Source organism: Apteryx mantelli, chromosome 3, assembly GCF_036417845.1.
Source record: "Apteryx mantelli isolate bAptMan1 chromosome 3, bAptMan1.hap1, whole genome shotgun sequence".
NCBI lineage: Eukaryota > Metazoa > Chordata > Aves > Apterygiformes > Apterygidae > Apteryx > Apteryx mantelli.
In genome coordinates this window covers 66,067,802-66,094,978 of record NC_089980.1, presented here as the reverse complement: position 1 = coordinate 66,094,978, position 27,177 = coordinate 66,067,802, and the positions used below count along the sequence as shown (strand labels likewise).

Here is a 27,177-nt window from a genome sequence, read left to right as displayed (position 1 = left end):
TGCCTCAGCCTGTAAGTTTCCTGGTAAAATACATATCAAGTAATGCTTTCCTTCTATGTTTTTCTTTTGCCCGTTTTTTCCTTTTTCTCCCAATCTTTTGCACCTCCTTTTCTTCAGGCATCAGTTCCTTTATTTTTAATCTCCTGGACCTTAATTAAAACTGCAAAAAAATATGCATTAAAAATGCTTCTAACATAATTCTCACTTTTCCCCCTAAATTTCCAAGTCTCCACTACAGTCTCACAGCACAGCAGATGTCACAACAGTTTAAATATTTAATGCAAATGGTAAAATTCCTACCTATAACTATTGTTGTTCTTCGTTTGATTCTTTCTTTTTCTCCTCTGTCTTTCACAAGTGACCTGTTCTCAGGTAATTCAACAGATAGTGCTGGGACAGACTAGGAGCCTAACAGAACTTCCCTTTTGTCTAGGACGAGTGCCTTCTACATTCCTCTCGCCTGCTGAATGTGCCCTGACATTTGCAACTATTAAAATGTGCAACATTTTGAAATATTTGGTACTGAGACTGACTATTGCTTGAGCTGCTGGGTGTGCCAAAAGTGCTGTATGTCAGCGGTTTTATATTTAAATTGGGAGGGATGTTCCTGACTTTTTAAAGTGATCATGCAAACCCATTTTTCTCTGAACCTTCATTATAGCTCTGGGTTATTAGAAGGCAAAAGTTGGTAGAAAGAATCAGAATTATGTTTTTATTTCTTTTATGAATAAAAGTAGTTATAAAAGGTCTGACCTAAGCAAGCGTGAGGCTTTCTTACTGAAATGCAAAGCAAGAGTTCTTGAAGTAGCAAGTAAACAGTTAAACTTCAGCCTGTACAGGCCCCTGTAAGACAGGTAGTGTTTATCTCCTTCTGAAACTTTCAGAGTAATAAATGTGATGTTTGCTATAGTGTTTTCTTCTATCAATAACTGCCATGCAGAATGGCTTAAAAACAGCCTTGGATCAATTCAGTATTGATGTACAGACTGGAAATAAGCTCACACAAACAATACAACAATGCAAAACACAAACAGCTTTGAAAACTAGCATATTAAGAATGCAGCATACAACTTTCTACAGTGCAAATCCTGATCCAAGAACCAGCCCATTATGTTTACAGAACCCAACAAACAAGATAGTGATGAACAGAAAAGTGGGTAAACTCCCTGCCTGGGTGTATTTAAGGGTGCAGTTATATAACACAGTAATCAGATTTTGCTGCTACTTAAAGAGAAGATCCTGCTCTTACCAAGCCAAGTGCATCTCTTTGTACTCCTAGTTGTGCACTCCTGTGCACCCCCCCCCCCTTTTCACTGTTCCCTTTTACTGTATGGTGAGTCAATTCAGGTCACTAATCTGGCAGAAAATTAGTTCAGCGATAAAAAATAAATAGTGTTCTGACAGATAAGTGACTAGAATTAACTCATAGTGCAATGAGTACCAGAGCTTGTTCCAGAAAAAAACAAAGATTGTGCAGCCTGATGTGGAAGTTCTTTGTGCAGGGGGAACAAGATCACTCATTTTGAAGGCAACGAGCCATTAGTCAGCTGTTATCGCATACACCGGAGAACATGGAATGATCTAAATCAGAAGGGGGTAAATTCTGTTTTCTTGTCTGCTCTTTCAGTGTCACCCCTGATATTACAGGTTGCGCTGCCACTGTGTGCTCCAGGCAAATACTGAGACTGTTGCTCTCTCTATGACCCACTAATTAATGTCTTAACCATCAAGTGAAAGCGACTTTCTTTGGCTATGTAGAATAAGCACAGACACCCCTCGGTATGCTCAAAATCTGCATCCTCAGCCTCCACCGCCGTCGCCCGCCCGAGGAGATTCCTCCGGCCGCCTCGGTGAGGAACAGCTGCTCCCCCGCGCCGGCAGGGGGCGCCACAGCGGCGGCCCGGGCGCCGCCGCGCCGCGCAGGGGAGGGGAGTCGGGCGGGCGGCGGCGGCGGCCATGGCGGTGCTGCTGGAGACCACGCTGGGCGACCTGGTCATCGACCTGTACGCGGAGGAGCGGCCCCGCGGTAGGGGCGCGGCGGGCCGGGAGAGCTGAGGGGCCTGGGGCGGGTGCGGCCTGGCCCCCTGCGTGGGCAGGTGAAAGCCCCGAGGAAAGCAGCGAGCGGGCCGGGCGCTGCCGGCGGAGGGGCGGCTGAGGCGGTGTTTGAGCTCGGCAGGAAATGCCGGCTTTTAACGCGCCGGCCCTGCGTGCTGCTGCTTTGGCTCTCGGCGTACAATGCGCAGCTCACGCTGTCCGCGGTTCGGGGGCGCGTTGTGGGCAGGCCGGTAGGCGAGCTGGCTGCTTCCTCCCCCGCCTTTCCGTTCACCGGCGCGCTGCGCGGCGGCCGGGCGCAGGCGGGGAGCCGGGCTCGTCTGGCTGGCACGGCTCTCGGAGGGCTCACGGTGTGTTTCCGTCCCTCTGGAGAAGGGGAGCACGCCGCAGGGCTTCTTGCCCGTGAGGGAGCGGCGCCCTCCCCCGCCCCCAACCGCTCCCAACGGCCCGGCGCCTCGCGGCCGTTGGGCTCTCCTCGCAACGGCCCCCGCAACCGTCCCCTGCTGGTCAGTACAAGTCCATAGCTTAATACGCTGAGCTTGGCCTCTTTACTTAGGTTGCCATAACTTAAAATTTAACTGCGAATACGTTTTCTTAAAAATTAAATTAAAAATCTGGAGGCTTCAATTAAAAATACGTGCTCTTATCCACCCTGTGTTTTGGCATGTCGTATAGGACCACAGTCCTGGAGGTAGATCCAAAGGAGTGCCAACATTTCTATTGCCATAAACTTCCTCCATGGGTAGTTTATATAACTGTTTGAAATATATTATGAAATATCTTTTTTTTTTTTAACTAAAGACAGTACAGTTTTATTCTAAAAAATAAGTAAATGCAATATATTCTAAACTGAAGGGCAATAAGGACCTTTTGTTTTAGGTATTTAGAAAGAAACTGGGGAGAAGAAATGTGCGTTTCTGTAGGATGAGTGACATTTAGGGTTCTCTGAATTACTGGAGATAGGCTTTAGGAGGGGAAGAAATATTACCATTTCTTATAGCATCTCTGACAGATTTATAGGTCATATGTTGATGAACCCCAACACTGCCTACTCGAAAAACTCCTTTGTATACATTGAATTGTGTATCCATTATATCTAGAGGTTTCTTTATTAAATGTCAGTATGATTTCTTACAGCTTGTCTGAATTTTCTGAAGCTCTGCAAAATCAAGTATTACAACTATTGTCTTATTTATAATGTACAGGTGAGTATTTAAGATTATATATATATTTTTGGTTTAAATTTATAAACAAGAAATCAGTATCTTGTGTATTCTGCTTTGTGATAGAGGGATTTTATTATACAAACTGGTGACCCCATGGGAACTGGCCGTGGAGGGGAATCCGTATTTTGGTGAGTAAAGCATGTTTGTGTTATGTAATTGACATAGAAGTCATATAGGAGAATAAAGCTCCCACTTTGGTTGTTTTCAGCTGCTTTTTGGCAGAATTACTGATGAGAAGTAAAAATGTTGATGCAAAAGCTTCTTTAGCTTTTCTAGCTATATACCTTTATAATTCTTACACGGTCTTTGGCCATCACAATTTAGGAAGGAGAGGGGCAGTATGCTATCTCTGACCTTGGAAGTGAAAGTATAAGAAGTTGTACATTGATTTCTGTTTATTTACAAATAAGCAAATTACCATAGGTTTGATTTTGTAAGATGAGTGTCATAGCTGACTGCTCTGTGAAAGGCAAAATCATTCTTGGTTTACTACTACTTTTATTTTTTGTCACAAAACATATTTAATTGTGAGGGAGGGAAACACAGGAGCTCTGTTTAAATTCCTCTGTGTGTTAGAAAATAATCCTGTCGCCCTAGATAGTTACTTGAGTTCATTTTATCAAGCGCTAGGGAATGCAGTGTACAGAGATCAGTAACTCAGTTTGAACACTTTCATAAGTCTGGTCTGGCAGAACATCTTAAATGCAAAACCTTGAACACATGGAACTGTGGTGATCCTGGAAGCAGTTTAATTGTGCTAAAAGCAGGTGCAAGTCTGGGTAAGTAAACTTGATAGGCCTGAACTGTCTCTGCACAAGGGGTAGCTCAAGCTTATTTTCATATTCTGTTCTATTACAAGGATAGTTTTGGTTGTCTGCTGAGGCTCATTGGTATGGCAGGTGGGGAAGTATGGTGTTCCAAAAGAGTGGCAGATTCTGTTCCGCCACCGGTATGGAGAATGACAATATGCCTTTTCTACCTGTTTGTTACTGCTGAATTTGGCAGATTGAGATTTCCATTCTTGCTACACAGAAAACTGATATAGGCAAACTTTAATTTGAATTCTCTCTTCATAGGTGCTTACACATGTTTAGCAAAATGGTTTAAAAACAACACTGTTTATTTAATTTGGACAAATGTGTGTGTTGACCATCCTTCTGTTGATTATGGAGTGAGACAAAATAAGTGAGATCAGGATCAGACTTCAAGAATTAAAAACAAATTAACAATTTGTCCTATTTGGTATATCTTAAATTACTGTGTGAAGCCCTGTACACATGATGAACTTAGTATGCATAGAGATTTAGTGGTTTTCAGTTTGTTTTCAAAGAGACACTTGCAGCGTAAGTTATTTTCACTTCTTTTACAGTGTCGATTAATTTATTTCAACAGAACCTACTCATCAAAATATGTATTTGCCTCTTGCCTTAGAAAACTGTTTGTTATATACTGCACTTAAAAAGAAAAAAAAAAACAAAAAACCTCTATGAAATGCCTCAGAGGAAATTCTGGTTTTGTTTGTAATATAAGGTGAAGTATATAGATGTACCAATCCATAAAAATGTGTATGAATGCAATATAAATTCTGTTTCTATTCTAATACCAATGTCAGAAATTTATAAATGTTTTGTTTACTGATTTACAGCACTTGTTTATCTGTCACTTGTTAAAATTCTTTTGTCTTGTAACATATTTATTATATATATTTTCAGTAAACTATACGGTGATCAAGCCAGATATTTTGAGGCAGAAAAAGTGCCAAGAATTAAGCACAAGAAAAAGGGAACCGTGTCAATGGTGAACAATGGCAATGATCAGCATGGATCACAGGTCAGCATACAGTGTTGGAAGGCCTTGGTACAAATATGAAAAATGGAAAACTAGATTTACAAAAGAGATGTAACAATGACAGTGTCGTCTCAATAGCATCATCTTGCATTGTGTTCACAGGCATGTACTTACAAAGAAGGCCATAGATAAGTAGTTTACATAGTGTTCCAGGCCCCAATAAGTATTTGATTACAGACATGAAAAAGGTTAAAAAGCTCAGGTTAAAATCCTGTCCTAGATTTTATAAATTTTATTTGTTAGAATTCTCCCCTCTTTAGTTCTTTCCTTTGTTTATTTATTTCTGTTAACACCTTGATGTGTTTTTGCTAATCTATAGAATAGGCAGGAAGAGCAACTGTAGTTAAATGGAAATGAACCATAGAGAAATTGTTTTTGTTTTTTAAAATAATCCTAACACTCTCTTGTTATCATATCATCTCAGTGTGGAAACTGAAACTGTACCACCATTTCCTCTGTATGATTCCATAAAAGCATGCATTGATTGGTACAATGTAAGTTTAAGGTTTTATCCCCATACTATTACAGAATAATTTTTGAAAGTGTTGTTCCCTTGCCTCAGGTGCACGTAGTCTTTACTGTAGGTGTATTTAAAGCTGCTAGCCTCATAGAATGATACTATTTCTAAATGATTATTTTAGATGCATTGTCCTTTTATGTATTAAAATGCCTCACATGTAGTATTGGTATGTTTGAATTTAAAAAAAGTTTTTTTTTTTCCGTGATTAAAGGGAAGATTAAAAAAGACCTCTGGTTTTCTTCCAGCTAGAGCTTGTAAAGTATGGAATTAATTCTGTTGCTGCTCTGCACTATACTTATAAAATTGATTGTTTGGGGGTTTTTTTGGGGAGGCAGTGATGACATTTGTATTTACATCTCAGAATGCAGCTGGCTGGTGTATATGTAGGCATATGGGAATGAATGCAGTTCCCAGGAACATTAGTGCAGCTTCTTTCTTGGGAAATAAAAATTCCACTGAAGAATTATGTGAAATTGTCTTGCAAGCATAATGTAGGCTGGTTTGATGTAAACTACACCAAATACTAACCAGTCTTAACTGTGTCGCAGATAACAAGAAGCGAGATGTTTCCAATCAGATTGTAAAGTGTTGAGATAATGGTTATGTTCTGTTATTCTTGCACATCTGCTTCTCCATCCCTAATTCATTACCAAGTGTCCTCCATTCTTAATTTATTTCCAAGTGTTCAGTTGGTGTGAATTTTCATAGCTCCTTGGGTTCAATGGGTTCAAATTCATGGTATGAATTTTCAAAGCTTCACTGGAAAAATGTCAGCTGCTGTCATTGAGTGGGTCTGAAGAGGAGGTGAAACACTGTATTTGTATTAGAGTACATTTCAGTGACAGTTCAAGCTGAACTAAGTCAGTGCTACTGGGGTCCTCTTCTCTCTGGCATTAGCACTTGCCTTGACCCATCAGTGAGTTAGATTGATCAGTAAATCTATAGAAAACTTTGATAGAGAAAGGTTTGTGATACATGGGAAGGGAGGTCTGAGCTCATCTCGCAGCTCACAGCGGCCCAAAGGAATAGCCTTCCTCTTTCTGCCCCCTGCCTTTCACCAGCTTTGATGCTTGTCACATCCTTTGCTGGTCTTAGTCAGCTCTCCTACCTAGCAGATTATAACTATCTGCTTTTCTCCCTGCTGCTCTGGTTTTCTGCCATATTACTGAGCTGAATCAATTCACAGAAGAGTCCAATGAGCTTGAGCTTGTGCAAACCTGTGAGGGACAGTGAGAAAGACTCCCCTTCTGAGGCAGTGGCTGTGAACTATAGATTGACTCACCCGGTTCTCACAGCTGATGGAAGAACAGAAGTCAGGAAGAGATTTTTCCCTTTGGTTTCAATGACAGCAGTATCTTTGCTAAGGTAAAACTCAAGTCCTGAATTTTACTATTTACTCTTCTTGGTTTTGTATCTTCTGTTGTAGTTTCTTATTACTACAGGGGAAAACCTGGATTATCTTGATGGTGTGCATACAGTATTTGGAGAAGTGACAGAAGGCATGGATGTATTGAAGACAATTAATGAAACCTTTGTGGATAAGGATTTTTTCCCATATCAAGATATCAGGTGTGACTTCATTAAATTTCTCTTTTTGAAGAGCATATTATAATTTGACAAATTCATTAATCATATTGGAAACTGAGTTAATATAGCAGTGTCAGATGACTAGCACAAAGTCTACATACTCTTTTATTTCCCAGTATTATTGATAAAATGATGTGTGATTCTGTCTTATCAGAACTTGGGTCTTCTTCTGAAAGTAACTTTATTATAGAAATCTGATATCAGTTAATATAAGTTGTGAGCCTAAATCTGTACATTTGTATAAGCCTGTGTGTCCAGATGGACTCTGCATCTTTATAGTCTTTCTGACCTATGTGACCTTACAGGACCAGGGATGGAATTGTTGTCCAGCCTAAATTATAAGCTAGTACGACCAAAATAATTGGTGCAGTTGCTCTATGCAGTTTTGTTATATTTTCTGATATGGGAAGTTAGATGAAAGCAAAATGGGTGAAATTATTACTTCATATTAAACTTCATTAGATTATGTATTAGTCTAGAAATAGCTATATAAAAATAAGCAACTAATAAAAACTAGCTTTTTATCTCATGGAGGCCTTTGTATGCGCCTATATTGGCTTTCCAGAAGCATCAATATTAGTATTTACAAGCATGCAGTATGTTTGGCCATGTGGGGTGTAACTGAGGATCAGCAGGGCTGGTTTACTATTACTTGTGTAAAAGAGAGTTGTCTGTGCATGTCTGATACTGGTCCTGATTCTGCTTTCTGTTAGGATAAATCATACAGTAATTTTAGATGATCCATTTGAAGATCCACCTGGCTTGCCTATTCCTGATCGCTCACCAGAACCTACTAAGGAACAGCTAGATGTGAGTGTTTTTGATAGCTTCTTGGAGAAAAGTTGGCAAAAAGAACTAAATAAATAGGTCCTTGTTAATGGCCATCACAGACTTATTCAAAATAAGAATCCTGTCTTTAATTCCTTATCAGTGAAATCTGTATTCTAAAAGAACTCTACATTTTTAGTGTAGGAGGATGGGTGATACATATCTATTACGTCAATTTGAGTTCTGGTATGTTAAATATTGTGTGTTATTTGGGGCTATTACTGTTTCTAATCAAATACAGCTGTTCAATCTTTGAGGAAAAGGATGAAAAAAGACCTGGGTGCTCTCCCTTGTTATTGTGGTGCAGTTAGGTTGGAAAGCCCTATTTTACTGTTCTAATTACAGAACAGTAAAGCTGTCATTCAGAATGTTCACCCTTTGGCATTACTCTTTTTTTGTGTGTTCTTCTGGAAGAATCAAAAGTGTTACTATCTGTTTTTAATATGAACTTTGTTTATTGCTATTTCTCTTTTAAATGAGAAATACCCTGTCTCTGTTTCAGTGTAAGTAACTCTTTGAGTAACATCTGCAAGTATACATACTGTTGTGGTTTATTTGTTCAGCCAGAAGGAGTTCTAAAAATCTGTTTGTAATTATTCTTAACTTACTCATAGTATGCAGTAATGGAAGCTGCTGTGTGAAATTATCTCCTTGTAAAGGAACAGCTGTTTCAAGCAATGAATAGATTGACTAGAGAGAACGTTGTTCTTTTTTAAATTTAATAGATAATAATTATTTATAAGATTGGAATCGGGCTTTCTTGGTACATCTGCACTCTGGTTAATCTCTAATGTACCCCTGGACCCATTAAACTATGTAAGGAATTTAATAACTCACTGCCAACTGGGCAAACATTTGAATGCTTTATATTTACTCCCTTCCCCCCATCCTTGGCTGAGGATATGGCTTTTGATGTAGAAATATTTGTAAGTGAGGTAGCACTGTAGAGGTGCTGATGAGGAGAAAGACTTAACCCTGAAATAGAGCCTGGATGTAGCTGTGTAAAAATAGAATTCTTGTTGTAACGTACTCTGTTTAATGTTTGAGTCTTATTAGACGTTACAGACTTTTGGAGTATTCCTTATTTTCATTTCTTGGAGGAGTTGTCTGGAGTAGAAAAGAGTTGACACTTGTGGTGACACGTTAAGTATGAGATGGGGGTGTAAAAAAAATTTAGAATAACTGAATATAGTTCAAATTGATGGTGCCTGGTACTCATGAGGATGGTGTCTTTTCTTTCTCTTTTTTGATCTAAGTATAGAAAACAGAATAGAAACCCACTTTTGCAGAGATACAATGTCAAAGCAATTTTCATGCCTAGGACAAGGAAGAAGTTAAAGAAAGATTTGGAAACTGAAAGAAAATTTTTGGCCATGACTTAGCGTTACATAGCTTTCCTCAATTTTTTCAGAGTGGCAGAATAGGGGCAGATGAAGAAATTGATGACTTGAAAGGGCGGTCTGCAGATGAAATAGAAGAAGTTCAAGCAGAAAAAGAAGCAAAAACTCGTGCTATTCTTCTGGAAATGGTGAGCATCTTTCTATATTTACCTTTTAGATGTTATTTCTGTGTATGTACATGTATTTGCATGTTATATATTAAGTCTAGGATGTGTACTTGAGATGAACATTTGTCTTGAACTGCTTATCTAATGATGTCATGGCTCAGAATCTGTGCTATTTAATGTCTGTGATACAATGAAAAGAATTAAGCATGAGCACTTGATCTTTATTTGTTGTTAGGAGGTGGTTTTGTGATAAAATCAGTGATATTCTCAAAGCCAGGATTAAAAGTGGACCAGTGGAAGCTTTATAAAAACTTGCTAGAAATGCATTCATTTATAAAACCTAACATATATAATATGCTACTGAATAAAGGTTTAGCACGTGCAGGAGAGTTGAACTAGCTTTAGATAGTCTTTTTCCCAGTATATATAGTTACATTGATATTGTATTATTCATATATATAATGGCTGTCTTCCTTCTGTGGAATTAACTGAATTTAACATTGATTAACGTTATGCTGTTCCTTCTTACAGTGTAATGTTTGGTAGCTGCTGGTAGTTCTAAACTCCGTATAGCAACAAAAAATGTGTATAGGTTTCAAAGACCCTTTAAAAAAACAAAACTGTTAAATGTCTTGAAAGATGAATGAATCCATTACATTTCTGGAGAGTTACCACATTCAAGTGGATGGTGAGTAGTTCTCTGTAAGGTGTAATCCCAAGGTCACTCCAGAATGTGGCCACAGTGTTGCAGAAGATCTGCATGTGTGGACACTTGTTTTGCAGCACCAGTTTGACTTCTGATCTGTTCTCAGGATAAAGTTAAGGTTAGCTGAAAAAAGCGAGTGGTTTATGTGAGACTTCAGTCATTTTCAATGACTTCAATGAATTCAATTTCAATGATTTCAATGTGAGTATTGCTGGGTAGTGTGTGATAGGGAACAATGTTACCTAAGCTGGAGAGAATGAAAAAATTAGTGTACCATTAATTTTGCTGATAAACTAGTTGCTTCACTGTCTTTTGTCAAAACAGTAAATGTCTCTGAAAATATCATGTGCTTAAAATCCTTTTATATACTCTTTTTCTGGAATCCATTTTCTCACTTGTGTTATTTTGCTTCTTTCCATTATCAGACTAATGTATGTTGCCTTTTTATTAGCATATTAGCCAAAAGATTGAGACAAATTGATATCGCTTGTCCTTTGTTTGGGTTTTATAAAGAAATGCTCCTGTTTCACAGCAGGTCTGCTGTGTATCTGCATTTTCCCCTTAAATGTAGCCTGCTAGTTTGAGGGGGGAATCTTTATCAGAGAATGCAAACATCAGTTTTATATCTTATAAACAAGTATTGTCTCTTAGTAAGCATGACTGCTTTCTTGCCTTCTGTCTGTCCCTGAACAATGTTGGGTGATTGTAACTTCTCAACCTTACCAAGCTGGAATAAGCTAAAATTTAGGATAGCTGTTGCCAGAGTTCAAGGAAGCATGAATTTACCTTAAGTAGAGGTAGACACTGAGGAACAGGTGCAGTGCATTTTTATTTTTAGAGAGACAGGTGTTTCATTGCATGAAAGTATGCAAACAATTATGAAGTGTTTTCCATGACTGTAAAAATTTCTCATCCACCTAAATTTGATTCATTCTGGTGTCTCTAAAAGTACACTTTAATTTCACCTTTTATTCTAACAAAAAAAAGGCTAAGCTTTACAGCAATTAGAACCAAGTATTGTTATTTTATGAACAGGGAAAGTAAGGTAGAGAATACTTGTGACTTTCCTGAAATCAGTGATGGAATTGAAAATAGCTAATCTTGTATTAGGTGCTATAGGAAATACCCTTTTTGTGACCTTGGAGGGGGGAAAATATTTTGTTAATTTCTGCTATTTTGTGATAGGAATGTGTCTGAAGTTATCCAAAAGACATGTTGCCAGTGTGTTTGTGGCAATAAAATGTAGAAAGCTTTATGCAGCAGTGAAATGGTGCCATTTTATTTATGCCACAGGTGGGAGACTTACCAGATGCAGAGGTTAAGCCACCAGAAAACGTGCTGTTTGTTTGTAAACTGAATCCTGTGACCACAGATGAAGACCTAGAGATAATATTTTCGCGATTTGGTCCCATTAAAAGGTAATTATTTTAACATAAAAAGGAAAATTTTCTTTGCTGAAACTGAACTTGACTGCTATTGGTTTGTTTAGGTGTGGCTGCTGAATAGTATTCTGGTGTCTCTGGAGAATTATCCCCCACCTGCATGTATTTACACGATGATCACAACAGTGGTAACTGTTGAAGTCAGACCTAGCTAGCTCAGTATTGTGTCTGCAGCAGTGGCTGTAAGTGAAAGCCTAGGGAAGTGTAGGAACAGGAAAAGCATATACCATCCTCTCCCCAGCTCCCCCATCCTCTCCCTTCTTTCAGCTGTTTCCAGCTCAGAGACTTCATGAGCTAGGTATGTTCTCTGGGAATTTCTCTTCCATGAGAATTTGTCCAGTTTTCCCTTGAAGTGATAGAAACTTCTAGCATCCAGAACACTCACTGTTAAGGTGTTCCCCATGCCTGCTACCTCTTTTTGTTTTGAACTCGTCTCCTATTAGTTTCAGTTGATTTCCCCTAATTCTGTTATCAAAAGACATGATGGGCAATCCTTTTCTATCCACTTTCCTGCACCACTCTATCATATACCCCCATATCATCTTTTTCTGACTAAAAGAGTACTGGCTTACATAGTCATGCTTTGCAGAGAATTTTTTTCGTACTTTGTTTCATTTTTCTCAACCTTTTCCTGGTGTTTGGTGTTCATCTTGAGAGGACCAAAACTGCACACAGTATTAAAGGAGTTATGGATTTAAGTGGCATGGTGGTGTCCTCTGCTTTGTTCTCAACTCCTGTTCTAATTATTCCTAAAACTTAAATGTTTTTTAACATGTACTGTTATGAAGATGATATCTTCATGAAACTTTCATACGAATTTTAGAATCTTGCTCTTGAATGGTAACTGCCAGCTCAGAGTCTGTTTTTTTCACATGCGCAGTTAGGATTTTTCCCCCCATGCTCATCCTGTAGCATTTATTTACCTTGAACATCATTTGCTATTTTTCTACATAGTTGGTCTCCTAACAGCTTTCTGCAAGTTTTCTCAGTTTTGACCACCTTTAACAAGATCATCTTTCCTTTCTCAGTGAGAACTGACTATTTACTCTTGCTTTGTCTTTCACATGTTTTCTTTATCGATGCAGAGATCTTTCTTATGCCATGGCTGTTTAGTTTCCCTAAAAGCCATTGGTGCAGGAGTTTATTAGAATTTCCTGAGGTTTTCAACAGGCTGCATCAAATGGATCACCATCAGGCATAAACATACTGACCCTTTGAAAGAACTGCAGTTAAGTTTTGTATGGCAGGGCTGCTCAGTGCAAAACTGTGTTAATTTAGTAGGTCTTATTTATTCAGGTGCCCACTAACTCTGTTCTGTGTTGATTTTCTACCAGGTTGTGCAGTAAAAGCAACAGGAATACAGGCCTGCAGGCTCCCAAATCCTTCACTAGATTCCTTGAGGGTGAGGGATTTGGCATTTTATTTGCCATCCTCCTGTCCTCTAGTATTTTAAGCAAGAAGTTATATCAGAATTAGTAATTCTGTTTCATTTTTGAGTTTTAAGGAAACTCTGGGATTTGTTCTGGATATCCTAGAGATTTGTTACTTACTTTTTTTTTTTTTTTTTTCCTGTCTATTGGTTTGTTCAATAACCTCTTCTACAGTTACTCCAGTTTCAGACAGATCTTCTGAAGGGTCCCCCAAAAAAAGGTTGCGGTACAGGATTCTCCAAGCTTCTTCCTCAGTGATGGCTGGTGAAAAGAATTCCTGTAGCTTCTCTGAATAGGCTTGTCTTCTCCTTTTTTATCTTGATCATCAATTGTTTTGTGTATTAAATCCTAATATGTTAGTTGCTCAGTATACATGGGGAAGGTAGAAGTCTCACATTAATATTGCGTTTCCTGCCCTTGTTATCTGTTTGACCTCCCTCAACACAGAGCAGTCAGAATTGTCATCTTGCGTGTAGTTTGGTAATACTGAGGCAATACTGTCGTTCCTATTTTGTGTCTACTGGTCCAATACTGTAAAATTCTTGTTTTTGCCCAATGAACTGCCTGATAAGAAGATGGGTGCTAAGAAGGTGCCTGCCAAGAAGAGAAGTTTGTCATGTGATGCCTGTTTAAAGTTTCATGAAAATGACTAAAAAACAGAATGTGAAGTTTATTTGGCCTTGCATTAGTGAAATGCAGAAAACTAAATTGCGAGCAGTAACGTTGGAAACCAGATTTTGTTTCATTAATCAGAAATTCATCCCCAGTTCTACAGTCCATGTTAATCACTTGTGAGTAAGTGTAATTACTACTCACTCAAGTAATCTCACATCCATTTTATTTCTGCGCAGAGGCAACCCATGTCAATAGGTGTTTCAGGATCAAGTATTAATAACAACAACACCTTCGAGGTTTGTTTTTCTTCTTCAGCTCTTAGTCTCTTGTTTAAGCAATGCTTGCTATCCTACATTTTTTGCTTCAAAAGCATTGACATTTTCATTTTATGCCAACTTTTCAGCTGTGAAGTGATTCGAGACTGGAAGACTGGTGAATCTCTTTGTTATGCTTTCATTGAGTTTGAAAAGGTATGGTTTTTAGGCATGCTACTGGTTTTAGGAATGCTATGGTTTTTAGGAATCTACATTCTGCTTATAGAAGTTCATTTGCAGTTTACTTTCATTAGGGAAGAACAATGAAATCTTCAAATGTGGGATGGTTAATGTTTTCACTTAGTGACTTAGTCACAGAAGTTGTTGGTCCTAAATCAGGTAGATGTTTAAGTCTGACTCTATTTAACCAAGTAAAATAAATATGTGCTTAAGTTGTACTGGAATCAGTGGGAGTGGAACAGGTCCATTTTTTTCCCTGGAGCACACCAGGATTTTTGAACAGCTAAAGAAGGGAATGATAGGAGAAAAAGGAGGCGTGCTCCATAAAGAGATGAGGGAGTATAAAAGAAGGTAGATAGGGCACAGTAATGTAGACATCTATATGGGCTTATAAATGGTGTGTGCTTTATGAGCAAACTCCTCTCAGAGTGTAATTAATAGTACAAATTCTCTTGATAGTACATAGCTTCTTGTTTAGGTCTGCTAGTCTCTAATCTATGAGGAAAACTGGAAAAAGAGTGAAAGTGTGAGATTACTTTTCATTAACCTACTTATATACTTAAAATGGAGCTTGTATTATGCTGTTGTCCTTTTTTCCCCTTGTTTCTGTGCATCTATTTGTCAAATGTATATATTATAGCTGGATTGGCAAATTCTTAAAGTAGTGAAATGAACTGAAGAAATTAAATTTGAAATGCTTACTTTGGGACAAAACACAAAGCCATATTTTTGAAATGGCATAGAGTAAGAACTGCTGTGGTTTAGGCAATTTTAGAAAAACATTTTGTGGAATGTGAATTTGGAAACGTCATTAAGCAGCTGAATCTGGATTTGAGCTCTTTAATGAATACTCTTATGAAATACTCATGACTCAAAATTTTCTGGAAACGTCAATATCAGGAGGAAGATTGTGAGAAAGCCTACTTCAAAATGGATAACGTGCTAATAGATGACAGGCGGATACATGTGGACTTCAGCCAGTCTGTTGCAAAGATTAAGTGGAAAGGAAAAGGTGGGTACACTTGTCATCCTTTGATTATTTGGCCCTTATAACTTAATAAGCCAAGACTTCTAAACTATGAGTGTTATATAAACAGAAGCAATTATTATGAGCTTACATCATCTCTTTTTTAGGGGTATAAATTTTCCTGGCAACATAAAACACCAGAGCAACAAGGTTGCCAGCTCTTCTTTGCATCTCTTCCATAAGAAAGAGTAGAAGAGTTTACTGCTGTTATAATTTCATTACATTACCATAGACTGCTCTTTTACCAGATCTGTTTTTGCCAGTAAATCATTTGTTCCTGTCTCAAGCTTTAAAAGTGATCCTTCTGTATATTATTTACTAGCAATGTAACATGGCAGTGCATTGTTCATTTCTAGCTTCTTTTCATTACTCACTGTATGACAGATGTATTCAAAAGAAACTGAATATTCAGGCCAGGGATTTCCCCCCCCCCATCTCCTGTAGGTCAAGCATGTTGCTTAGCAGGCTGTATGCTATAAAATCCCATTCCAGATGTTAGAGGATATTTTGGGAGGAGAAGGACAATAGGATAGTTGGGTACATTGTTTATTCGGTTGTTGGGGATGTGAGGAGAACAGTGGACTGGAAGAGGTGACTGCATGTTGCAGTGGTGACATTCTGGTGTGTCCTCATCTAGGAATGCAAGCAGCCCTCAGCTGTCTGCACACAGTTTCCCCAGGTTTGATACTAGCCATGGACACGGAGGTGCTAGAGCTTGCCCTGCACAGAGCTGAGCTAACTTTGCGATCTGTACCATGCTCTGCAGTGCATCCTGTATTAACTGTATAGATGGAAAATTTTTCTTTATCTGGGGTAACTTAGGCCTATATTGTCATAAATACTGGAAAGCTAACTGTATTGTATCTTTGTTGTGCTTATCTGGCACAAAAAAATTAGCTAGGGGAAGTATTGTTCTTCCCTGTATAGTAGCTGTTTGTTCCTCACCTAGCCACTTAATATTGCAATTTAACTGTCACCATTAGATGGCAGCACATTGTTATGGAATAGTATATTAATCAGTGAACTCGTATTTTCAAGTGGACATATGGAAAATGAAATCTATCACACCCCTCTTTAAATCAAGACAAACATTTTTGATAGCTTAAGAACTCACACAGAAAACTGTGTCTGTCTCAGAAGTGTCCCTTTTTGCAGCCCAGAGCCAAAAGTCATTTAATAATGAAAATAATCTGTAGACGTTCACAGTAACAGAATTTTAAGTAGTCTGACATAGAACCTGCAATGAAAGTGAGACAAAAACAGTTGTGATCCATGTGATCCTGTTCATGCTTTGTCTCCACTGGACATGATTGAGGAGAAAGTCATAGCTTGTTTAATGAGACTGCAAACAGAAAGACTGAGAGTGATGGCTTGACCTTCCTTCTTCTGTGTTGTCCAGGTGTTAATGTTGTTTCTGGAACTGTATCCTTCTATGAATCTCTCTATTGTTAAGAAGAGCCCTTAAATTTATAAGCAAAACTTCCTGATAGCTATGGTATCTTCATTGCTTTTTGAGTTGGAATGAATTAAATTTATTTTTCTGTGGACAGGTGGGCAGTATACCAAGGATGATTTCAAAGAGTATGAAAAGGAACGTGGCAAACCTTCAAAACTTGCTCTGAAAGAGAAAGTAAAACCAAAGCAAGAGTATCCTTCTTCTGGTCAGAGGCATGTTTTACACCAAGTAGAGCTTATGAAAACAGCCTAGAGAAGACTTCTCATTTTTAAAGCTTGCCAAATGGATGGGTTTGGGATCTGCTGCACAAAGTCAGACAAAATCAGTGACTGAATCATGCTATGTGATCCTGCTTGGCCTGTGGTGGTTTTGAGAGAAGAGAAAGCCGTAACTTGTTCTGAAATGCACAGGTTTTTAGAAAGGTGAGTTGTGACCTGACTGTCCTGTTCGATGGGACAGAATTCAGTTATTTTAGCACAGCTGACTTTTTCAGTGTGTATGATCTTGTTCTGACTGAAGTGCGTACCCAGTAGGTCTGAATAAACCGTGGTTTGATAAATGGGTGTTTGTTTGCTTCATGAACGTTTATGTTCTGATATTTATTGATACCAAGTAATAGGTCTGTCCTTAACCAACACTATCAGTGCCAAGTATGACCTTGTGCTGGATGAGGAAGTAGAAGAATCTGAAACAAGTCATTCTCACTTGGCTAAAAAACAAAAGAAGAAAAAGCACCACCACTCTGAAGATGAAGAGGATGACAAGAGGACCAAAAAATCTAAGGTACTTGCCTCTTCTTGCATTAATGATTTAACTTCATACCAGTTTATTGTTCTCATAGTAAGAGATGTCAGAAAAAACAATCTGATTTTGAACTGAGAACCTTGTGTGCAAAGTCCCGTAAAATACAACAGTTGTAAATGTACAAGGCTGATGTCAGTAGCTGATTGTGAAGGAGGTTGCCCAAATCTTCCTGGGCTTTTGAGGCCTGGCATGTCTGACTGGCCTTTTGTCGAAACATCCTGAAGAGGCAATGTAGCCTCTCACAAAGTAGGAGATCTTCAGCACTTTGAACCTGTTGTTCACATATTTCTAGTCATAAACCAGGAGTTAATCATATTTCATGAATGCAAGGTATTTTTCATTTGCTTGCCAGAACCATGTGTGCCGGCCTTCTCCAATGTGAAATCAGAAACACAGTCTATTTGCATTATCTGTTTATTTTTTTGCTAGCTGTTTTGGAAGTGCTTGTGTAAAATCTGCGTGCAGATTTGCTTGCATCCGTATTATTCAAGCATACAGTGAGGACTGGCTGTGAGGGAGATCATCAGAAGACAGTAGTTTTGTCATTCATTTCTTCCGTTGCAGCCTGTTAGGTCAGGGTTTTCGAGTTTCTGTGAACTTGGGATAGTCAAGATGTTGATGTTTCATGGGAACAGAATGCATCCAGTGACAAAGTGGAAGCTTAACTACCGATGAAATTTGAGCATTAGGGAGAACCAAGCTAAGCAGGAAGGAAAAAAATCCAGTATTTTAACAATACAAGCTTTGATTATGGATGAGAACAAAACTGTCTTCTAACAGCTTTGCAGAAACAGTGATAAGGTTCCAGCTGCACTAAATAAAGTCTTCTTGGCATTAGCTTTGAGTGCTGCTTTCAGCACTGAGTACAGAGAGCATACATGATTCTGTTGTTCCATTTCATCACTTCTTTAAAAATAATAAATAAAAAATAACTTTTTCCATGCACATTAACAACTAATTTTTTTCAATGCCACCAGTGAGCCCTCTTGCTCATTTATGATATAATTCTTGTTGCCACTCAAACCACTGTTGTTGCTTGTAAAGTGATTCAGATGTGAACGTTTAGGTGGAAGGGGAGGACCTGTTCAGATAGTTAAAGTCTGCATCGTAGCACATACGTGCAAGATGTCTGATTTAAGGAGATTTGAGACTTTCTTCTGTCTTTTTGGCTGCTTGACGTTGCAGTTTTTAACATTCCTGCAACAGATACTTCTGGATGTAGTCTCTGTTCTTGATGACTCAGAAATTCCACATGTGGAACTGGCTTGTCTTGTGTTATCAGCAGAGAACACTTACATTATTCAGCGCTCTCTACCTCTACAGGTGATATAAGAAGTGCTGACAGCAAGAGGCTGTTATCCTCTGTGTTCTAGTCATTACAAGGGAACTGAGAGACACATTAACAGTGGATTTCATGGCGCAAGAATATGAAGCCAGAAGATTCCTGGTGCTTTCTGCAGGATCTGGAGGAGAATGTTTTCTTGACTAATGCTTGACTATGCTGCCTCTTCTGTGTCCCTGTACATCATTTTACTATTTAGTCACCTGCTCCTGTTGTGACTTGTGCCTGTCACTTACTGTTGCTGTATTCTGCTGTGTTCCTCTTTTCTGCTGCTTTCCTCTCTCTTGCTCACCTTTACATGTTCCAGGGTAAATGGAGCTTTTTTCTCTTTATGCCCAAGATCACAGGTAGAGACTTACTTCTGTAATGGCAAGCAGCCCAGCTCCCTCTTGGAACTGAGAAAAGAAATTTCTGGGAAGAATCTTTCTCTGCTTCTGTGCTTGAATATTCTCATGAGTTTTTGGTAGCAGTATGTACTCAGTCTGGTTTAGGGGACTAGTAAGTGACTTGGGCAGGGCCCTTGCCAGATGAAATCTGCAGGCAGCTTAGCTGCCAAATCATGCCTAGCATTTATAAAATGTCTGTCTGTCTGTCTCTCTCTCTTTTTTTTTCTTTTTTTTTCTTTTTAAGATTTATAATTTGGTCAGAATCTGGGGAGCTCTTAATGGGAACCGTAGAAGGAGGCATGTCCTTGAGGCAGGGTATGTTCAGTGCGAATGCTGAAGTCATCACAAAGCATAACTGAATGGAAACTTTTTGATGAATGGCAGCATTTTTAGCATAGGCCAAGTGTTTCCCTTACTTCTAATGCTTCCAAATTTGAGATAAAAACTTTAAAACAAAACAACATCAAAACCCACCACAATTGCCAAAGACCACAGTGGCCGCGCTTCGTAGCTGAACTTCCATCCTTAGCCCATAGCATGGCAGAGATTTTAATTATCAGAGAACAGGGTCTTACAATGGGAAGTTCTGGCAACTGAAACTGCAGTTGGTACTCCCAGCTTCAGTATGACTGAAGAAAAGGGGGTTTTATTCTCCGAATAGTTTCCATGAGGTTGAGTTGTTTTTCTGTTCTCTTGCTGTTTTTTTTTTTTTTTTAATTCAGTATTTTTTGACTCATCCTTTTCTTAGTCTGACACCAGTTTCCTGACTCTTCAGCCTCTGTGTTGAAGCTTAAGAATTTATTTTTGACTATTGTGCTGCTTGACTCGATTCCAGAGAGTAGAAGAGCTAGGGTGTTGTGGCTTGCTTTTAGTAGGTAACAGGATGTGGGTCTGGAGCAAGAGGCTGCACTACTGTGTGGGTTTGTGAATAGGATTTGACAGAGTATTTTGAATACTAGTCATGCCTGTCTTTGAGATCTATATTATGACATTGTTTCCTTTCTAGTTCTCTGTGTTTTTTGATTCCCTGGATTTTCTTAAGATAACTGGATTTGTGGAGGAGTATAGCTTTTCCACAGGATTTTTGTTAGCCTTAGGGTCTTGCTGACTTTCATTTTTCTGTAGTTAATGTTTTTGGCAAATATACATTGATTCTTCTGTTTTGAATCTCCTGCTCTTACCACTTACTGGACACTGTTCTCTTTATATTGACGGTCATGTTTGATCAAAACCCTCCTCCTGAAAAGGCTGTCTGTCTGTTTGCTCCTTTTAACCTTTAACTAGTGTGCTCAATGTATGTAGAGGTGGCGTATTTATTCTACTTGTGTGGTGGTACTTCTACCTGATTTACAGCAGTTGTGCACCTGCAAGTGCTTTTTAGGAAGTAACTGCTTTTGGCAAAGCCAGCCATGAACTTTCAGAGAACTGTCTTCCTTCCTTCTGTGTGTTTACCAGCACAGTGCTGGATTAAGAATTGGGGTGATCATCAGTTACTCGTTAACTGATAAGAGGCTGTGATCCTGGTTTGAAAAATCAGGACCTCAGCATTGAGAGAGATCCTGTTTTCAAGCAGGCATCTTCCTCCTCCTCTTCCAATGGGAAATAGCATGTTTCTGACCCAGGGCATAAGAGATTCAATTTCAAAATACTGTTGATATTTTTAGAAACTTTGAGTGTTTGAAAAGTTGGACCTTTCTCTGTGCCAATAAGACTTAAATAAGATTTAATTTTTTTTAGATAGAAATGATTTTATTTATTTATTTATTTATTAGAACTAAGATACAATTCATTCTGATAATTCAAACTACTGCATTTTTACTTTAGACTGTGATCCTGTTAGCTACTGTGACAACATTTTTGTGGCACTCACGACTTCAGACTTGCCCTAAGTGCTTCTGTGAAGATCATTGTGCTTAGTTGGCTCCATGCTCATGTGACCTTTTTTGGAATCTTTTCACAGTTACCCTTTTCTGTCACGTTCAACACAGGCTATTTATCTTCACTTTCAAGTCTTCGTTGGCCTGCTCTCTGCTCAGACTTGGGAATGTGGGATTCTGCTTCTAGTTAGCCAGTAGCCCGTCTCCAGCATTGGCTTGGTAGATTTTTCAGCTGAATGCCATCTTGCTTTTCTCCTGCTGCTCTTTGTATTGGGAGGAAACTTCCATAACAAACCGTCTAGAAAGCAGCAGTGAGCCAAGCCCACTGTTTATTTTACTGGCCAGTACTTTTGTCTCATTGTTCCTTTGTACTCCACCACCAGTCTCTCCATTCTGATATTTACTTAGCCTCTGTCATGAAGGGGCTTGGGACCTGTTTTTTTGTTTTAGCATGTGGAGTTGGGGCTGATGATGAGGTTTTTGGGTGCAATAGTAATATACTTGGCTTCTAGTAAAGTAGTTGCTCTTTGAAATAATGATATCTATGTGGCATTCTGGAGATGAATGGACAAAGCTCTTAAATGCTGGAAGCATCACTCCTTTTTGATGGATTCAAATTTTAAAATCTGTATTGAAATAGCATGTGACTGTAAAGTTGTGTAATAAGCGTTTGGCCACAAATGAGGGATTACTGTACTCAGTGGTAGCAGAAATTTTTAGTTATGTAGATAAAGATCAAATCTGTGATTAATTTGTGTTTGTGTTGGTCCTAGGGGTTTATGTTTGCTTATCTGACCTGTAGTATTTGGGTATTATCAATGTAATTCTAAAAGCAGTGTTTGCTCTTTGGAGACCTCTGGGAATCATCATGGTCTCTGCTTTTTTGGGTTAAAAGCTCTATTTGGAGTAGGGTTTTTACCCTTCTTTTAAGTACAGGCATACCTCATTTTATTGCGCTTCGCTTTATTGCATTTTGCAGTTATTGCTTTTTTTACAAATTGAAGGTTTGTGGCAACCCTGTGTTGAGCAAGCCTATCGGTGCCATTTTTCCAACAGCATGTGCTCACTTCATGCCTCTGTGTCACATTTTGTACATTGGTTTTTTAGACATAATGCTATTGCACACTTAATAGACTACAGTATAGTGTAAACATAACTTTTATATGCACTGGGAAACCAAAAAATTCATGTGACTCTCTTTATTGCGATATTTGCTTCATGGTGGTGGTCTGGAACCGAACCTGCAATATCTCTGAGGTATGCCTGTAAATAAAATTTGCTTGTTTGTACATGCAATATAAGTTTCAGCTATACAAATGTGAATGCCAATGCCACAAGTACATATTTAGAAAAATGAAAATTTTATCTGAAACTGAGGAAGAAATACTATATAATTTAATGCAGATGTAGTTCATAATTATCTCTAAGTATTTAATAGAGTTGTTATTAAAATACCCCCCAAAGATGGTATCTATCTATTAGGGCATACAGTGATACCAAGCTTTCAAGTGATTGTACCTTCAAAATGAAAGTGTCTGCCAGCTTCTGAATAGCAAGCTGGACATGTATCTTTCTGTAGGACTCTGAAGCCCTCTTTTTTTATTTTGTGTCTATGTAATGTCTTAGTTGAATAATAAAGTCCAAGTATTTCTTAGCAGTGCTTAAAAATGTCAGGAGTTCACACATGTTAAAGCTCAGTGATGCGTATTAAGAAAATAATTTTGAAATCTTTTTGGTTCCTTGACTATCCAAATGAAATGGCAACTTTTTAAATGACCTTTATATTTTTACTTTTTAAACTGCCATGACACTGTGGCCTATATGGGTGTTGATGTCTCCACATAGTGAAACATCACACCGGAACAAGATTATGATATAGTACATGCTAGAATGACTGTCTGAGCTGTTAAGCTGTCTTTCCTTCATTTGTTAATACACCGTCTCAAATGTTTTGTACCACTCAGCTATTTCATGAAGTATGTGTTCTACTGGCAGCAACATCTCCGTTATTACATAACCTTAATTTCTCTCCAGAGTAAACCCATTCTGTGTTCTGAGCCATTTAGTCAGTCCTCTGTCTTCCCCTTTTGTCTGTAACTGCATATCCATCCAATTCCTTTAACAGGATTTGGATCGAAAACATGAAGGAGAACGCTGTAGAGAGAAGAAAAAGAGTGAGAAGAAAGACAGGCATCGTAGTCGCAGCCGATCTCAAGAGAGGCATTACACTTCCAGCAAACATACAGACAAATACAAAGAAGACTTCCGAGTAAGAGACTGGGATAAAAAGGCAGACAGAAGCAGAAGTCCTAAGAAATCAAAAGACAAAGAGAGGTCCAAATACAGCTGAAAGAGGAGGAAAAGACAGAGAGGGGAACTACAACACTGTTTTCTTCCTGCATTTCCAATGTGCTCTCAAATGAATGTGCAGGTGCTGGATCAAAGAAGTCACATTCTATTAGCAGTGTGGCCTTATGACTCTATGAATGCCCAGTCTATGACTGTTGGAGTAATGCTTGATTCCCAAAAGATCGTCTCAATAAAGTATTTCACATTGGTGAAATGGTTTGGGTCTTTGATAAGGAATGTTATCTAAAGCTTTTTGGAAATGCGAGCATGCATCATCAGGTGAATTGCCCTTCTTCACTGAAGAGATTTGCAGGGCATGCATCCTGTCTACAAAGAGGTGTTGATTCCCAGTTACATCGTATATATCTTCTAGCACTTTCAGATGCTGTGGTAAAAAGTGTGATGGAAGAATTTCGGGGGGGGGTGGGGGCAGAAATGTCTTGTGCAGACTCACTCCAAAAAGTGGGCAGATACCATTTGTACATGAATACTCAAAGCTCTAGTCCTGTCAGCTCAAGTTGCTGACTCCTGTGCGTCAGTGGTTAAAGGCACTGAAGTATTGCTGTGCTGCTTCTGAGGGAGATAGAAGTGCTGCACCATATTAAATCAGTTGCACTGTTTTTGCTCACCTGTTTACACTAATAGCTTAGCTGCGTGGCATTGTTGGAGGATGTCTCTCAAAACTGAGTATCATTTGATACTTGGCACAACTGTAATCACTGTAAGGGGTCCCACCTTCATGGTGTCAGGGTTTTCAGGCCACATGGTGTCAGGTAGGGCATATGTTGTGTGGCTAAATGAGAAGAAAGTGGTCACAGGAATGAACAGACCTAGCAGAAAAGCAGAATTTGTAACTTCTGTTGTACTGTGAAATCCTTGATGGGATTGATTTTTCAGGTTTGGTGGCAGAAGTGGCTCAGTTAATAACTCCTCATCTACAAAGGAGTGCAGGTGATATTTATCAGAGCCTGGGTCTTAATGAAGGTCAGTAGGCTCTTATCCAGCCTATTACAAAAAACAGGACATAGTCATTTAAATACTATTATTCTATGTACATATATTTTAAAAATGTGTATGGCCCCTTTCTCTCCAGAGGAGGAGAGGAGATCTTTTTACATTGATATAAGGGGAGGTGAGGCTGAGGAAGAGCAGCATTTGTCTTTTCTTCCCCTCCATGAAGCCTGTTACTGCTTGGAGGCAGTCTGATTTGGTGGATTAATTTAATTTTTCTTCTGTGATGGTGTTTTTGCTGTAATATTTGCTGTAGCAGCTGGTTCTGTGGTAGATACGTTTTAGTGACATTTTAGAGCTTGATATGTGTCATTTGGAACGTGATCTGCAGTACAAAGACTAAATCTAAAATGCAGGGCAGCCAAGAAGAGTCACTACCAGATTACTCTGCCCTGGTGAGCCAGTAGCAGTTCCACTTGACTTGGCTGGTGCATTTCAATGGATTGTCTGTAGAGGTTGAACTTCTGATTAAGATACCTCTTCTACAGGAAGACTGGTGCTAAAGGAACAAAAGAAGCTGTTTTGGCCTATGGCAGAAAACTCTGACCAAGCAGGTCAAGCTAGATGCCTGGAATATTCAGACTAAAACCGAGCAAGGACACTTCAGGGCATTGTATACAGGAATGCGCTTTTCTGAGATGTCTTGCCTGTCTTTGGTTTGTTAAAGATTAAGTATATCTGACTAAGAAGCTGCCTTTGCTGAATCTCTCCTTTCTAATTTTTGTGTGCTCCAGATCATGGAATTAGAAATCCAGAATTTCCATAACTGGATCCTGAGGAAATGATTATAAGCCACTGGGGACTAGCAAAGGCCTGGACATTCCTTGCAGAGTCTGAGCAAGAGTGCAGAGCCCCTCTCCTAGAAGGGGAATAAACAGGAAACCTGTTCTTGGGAGCATGTCAGGGAGTCCTGGGCCTGAGAACAGGTTGTTGTTCCCATTAAAAAGGTTTCTGCCTTCAATCCAGGCATAAGAAGACTTCTGAAGAACTGTACTAGGCCAGGACATGATGCGTTTGGGGTAGTAGTGTTGAGGCAACAGACTTTCTCTAGCTCTTCCAGCTTTTAGCCTGCTTTGTTAAAGAAATAAGGTTTGGGCCGTCATATTGTCATCACTTCTTCTTTTTCACAGCATATTTTTAGCATGCAGAAAACATTGACCAAATTTGACAAGGGCAAGGAGGCGCTAAAGCTATTAAATTCTTTTTGCTTTTACAAAAATGCAGTCATAGAGAAGAAATTTCTACCCTGAGAGAAAGCTGGATTTTGCTGAACACCAGGAAATCCTTTTGCTGGAGAGATGATAATAATTAACAGCATGAAAAGTTTCAGTTGGAACATCTGCCTTCCTAGGGCCTCAGCTAGCTCCTGAGCACTTGTGGTACATGTGGAACTTCTTGCTGTTTAAAAACAAACACACATCAAATTCCTGGCAAATGTGCTCACTTCTCAGTAGCAGAAATGGCTTCTTTTCTTGCAACCTTTAATTCTTGGGCTGTGCTTCTCTAAGGGTCTGGTCAAGGAGGCCTTTGGATAGAAGGCAGCTTGTAGATTTATACAAAGTCTTGAATCACAGCGTAAAAAATAGATGGAAGTAAATAGTTACTTTTGCATTGTTGGCCAGTCTTCAGAATAAAGGGTTAAAAAAATAAGTACATTCAAAAGGACTCAAATTTCTGATTTTCAGTATTTCTTACTGGATGCATTTTTAAAAACACTATCTTCTGATTGATAAAATTATCTTTTATTTTTAAGCAGAACTTTCAAATATGGATGTTCAAAAATTAGGTGACAGCATAAAAGCTCCCTCTTTGGAGGTGAGTACTTAATTTTATGTACTGCTAAATGAGACTGAATTTCTGAATACTCTGCTTGCACCTCACAGAGGCTGCAGTTCACCTGGTCCACGTAGAAAGTGCCGAGCATTCTGCATTAGATGGGGTTTACCGCCACAGTCATCGGAAGTTATGGTTGTGTCTATGTGGTACTTTCGGAAATGACATGTACCAACTCCATGGTCAGCTGAAACCACAAACGTTTCATGCTATTCCTGCCCTAGCAGAAGCGTTAGTTCTAAGAGGCCTTTTTATTATCCAGGAGTTGGAGAGCTGAGTTACTTTATTCTACTGACAGTTCACACTTCCCTACTCTCTTTTTCTTTTCTTCAGTGCCATCTCCAGCCTCAGCTTCAGTATTGACCTTTTGGTGCTTGTGGTAGTAAAAACAAACAAACAAAAAAAAACCCCAAACCCATTCCTCTATAATATTAAGAATAACATTGAAAACATCAGAGCAGAAACTTCAGCTTCTCCACCTCAACTTAGCTGAAACCTGTTTGAAGGGGAATTCTTCATATGCTTTAGGCTGTCAGTTCAGAGATAAGAGGCTTAAAGCAACTCCTTATAATTTTCTATTGGATTCATTTATCTGTAACAACTTAAAAATATGATGTAGATCTTGTACACTGTTGCAATCCATGGAGAAGTGGAAGATAGAGACCTAATTTTCAGTGATGCATCATGGTTCCTTTTATCTTCTGTATCTCTCTGTAGGCTTGAGATATACTTTACCAAAACCACATTATCAATGGGCACTGGTATTAAGGCACTGAAAGCAAATGAGAAAGACCAGGGTTTTGCAGTAGAAGTATCTCTTTAGTTCTGTGAATGTAA

The 27,177-nt window shown here is 38.9% G+C and overlaps 1 protein-coding gene across 1 annotated transcript; it reads left to right on the top strand.

Moving 5' to 3' along the window:
- The first annotated feature begins 1,936 nt into the window (after positions 1-1,936).
- PPIL4 (peptidylprolyl isomerase like 4) lies at positions 1,937-23,714 on the top strand. Its single transcript, XM_067293550.1, has 13 exons — positions 1,937-2,026; positions 3,190-3,257; positions 3,342-3,406; positions 4,991-5,108; positions 7,073-7,215; positions 7,947-8,043; positions 9,473-9,589; positions 11,568-11,692; positions 14,165-14,231; positions 15,156-15,267; positions 16,833-16,929; positions 17,383-17,521; positions 23,273-23,714. The coding sequence occupies exons 1-13, from the start codon at positions 1,957-1,959 to the stop codon at positions 23,495-23,497; spliced, it is 1,443 nt and encodes a 480-aa protein (XP_067149651.1). The 5' UTR covers positions 1,937-1,956; the 3' UTR covers positions 23,498-23,714.
- The last annotated feature ends 3,463 nt before the right edge of the window (positions 23,715-27,177 follow it).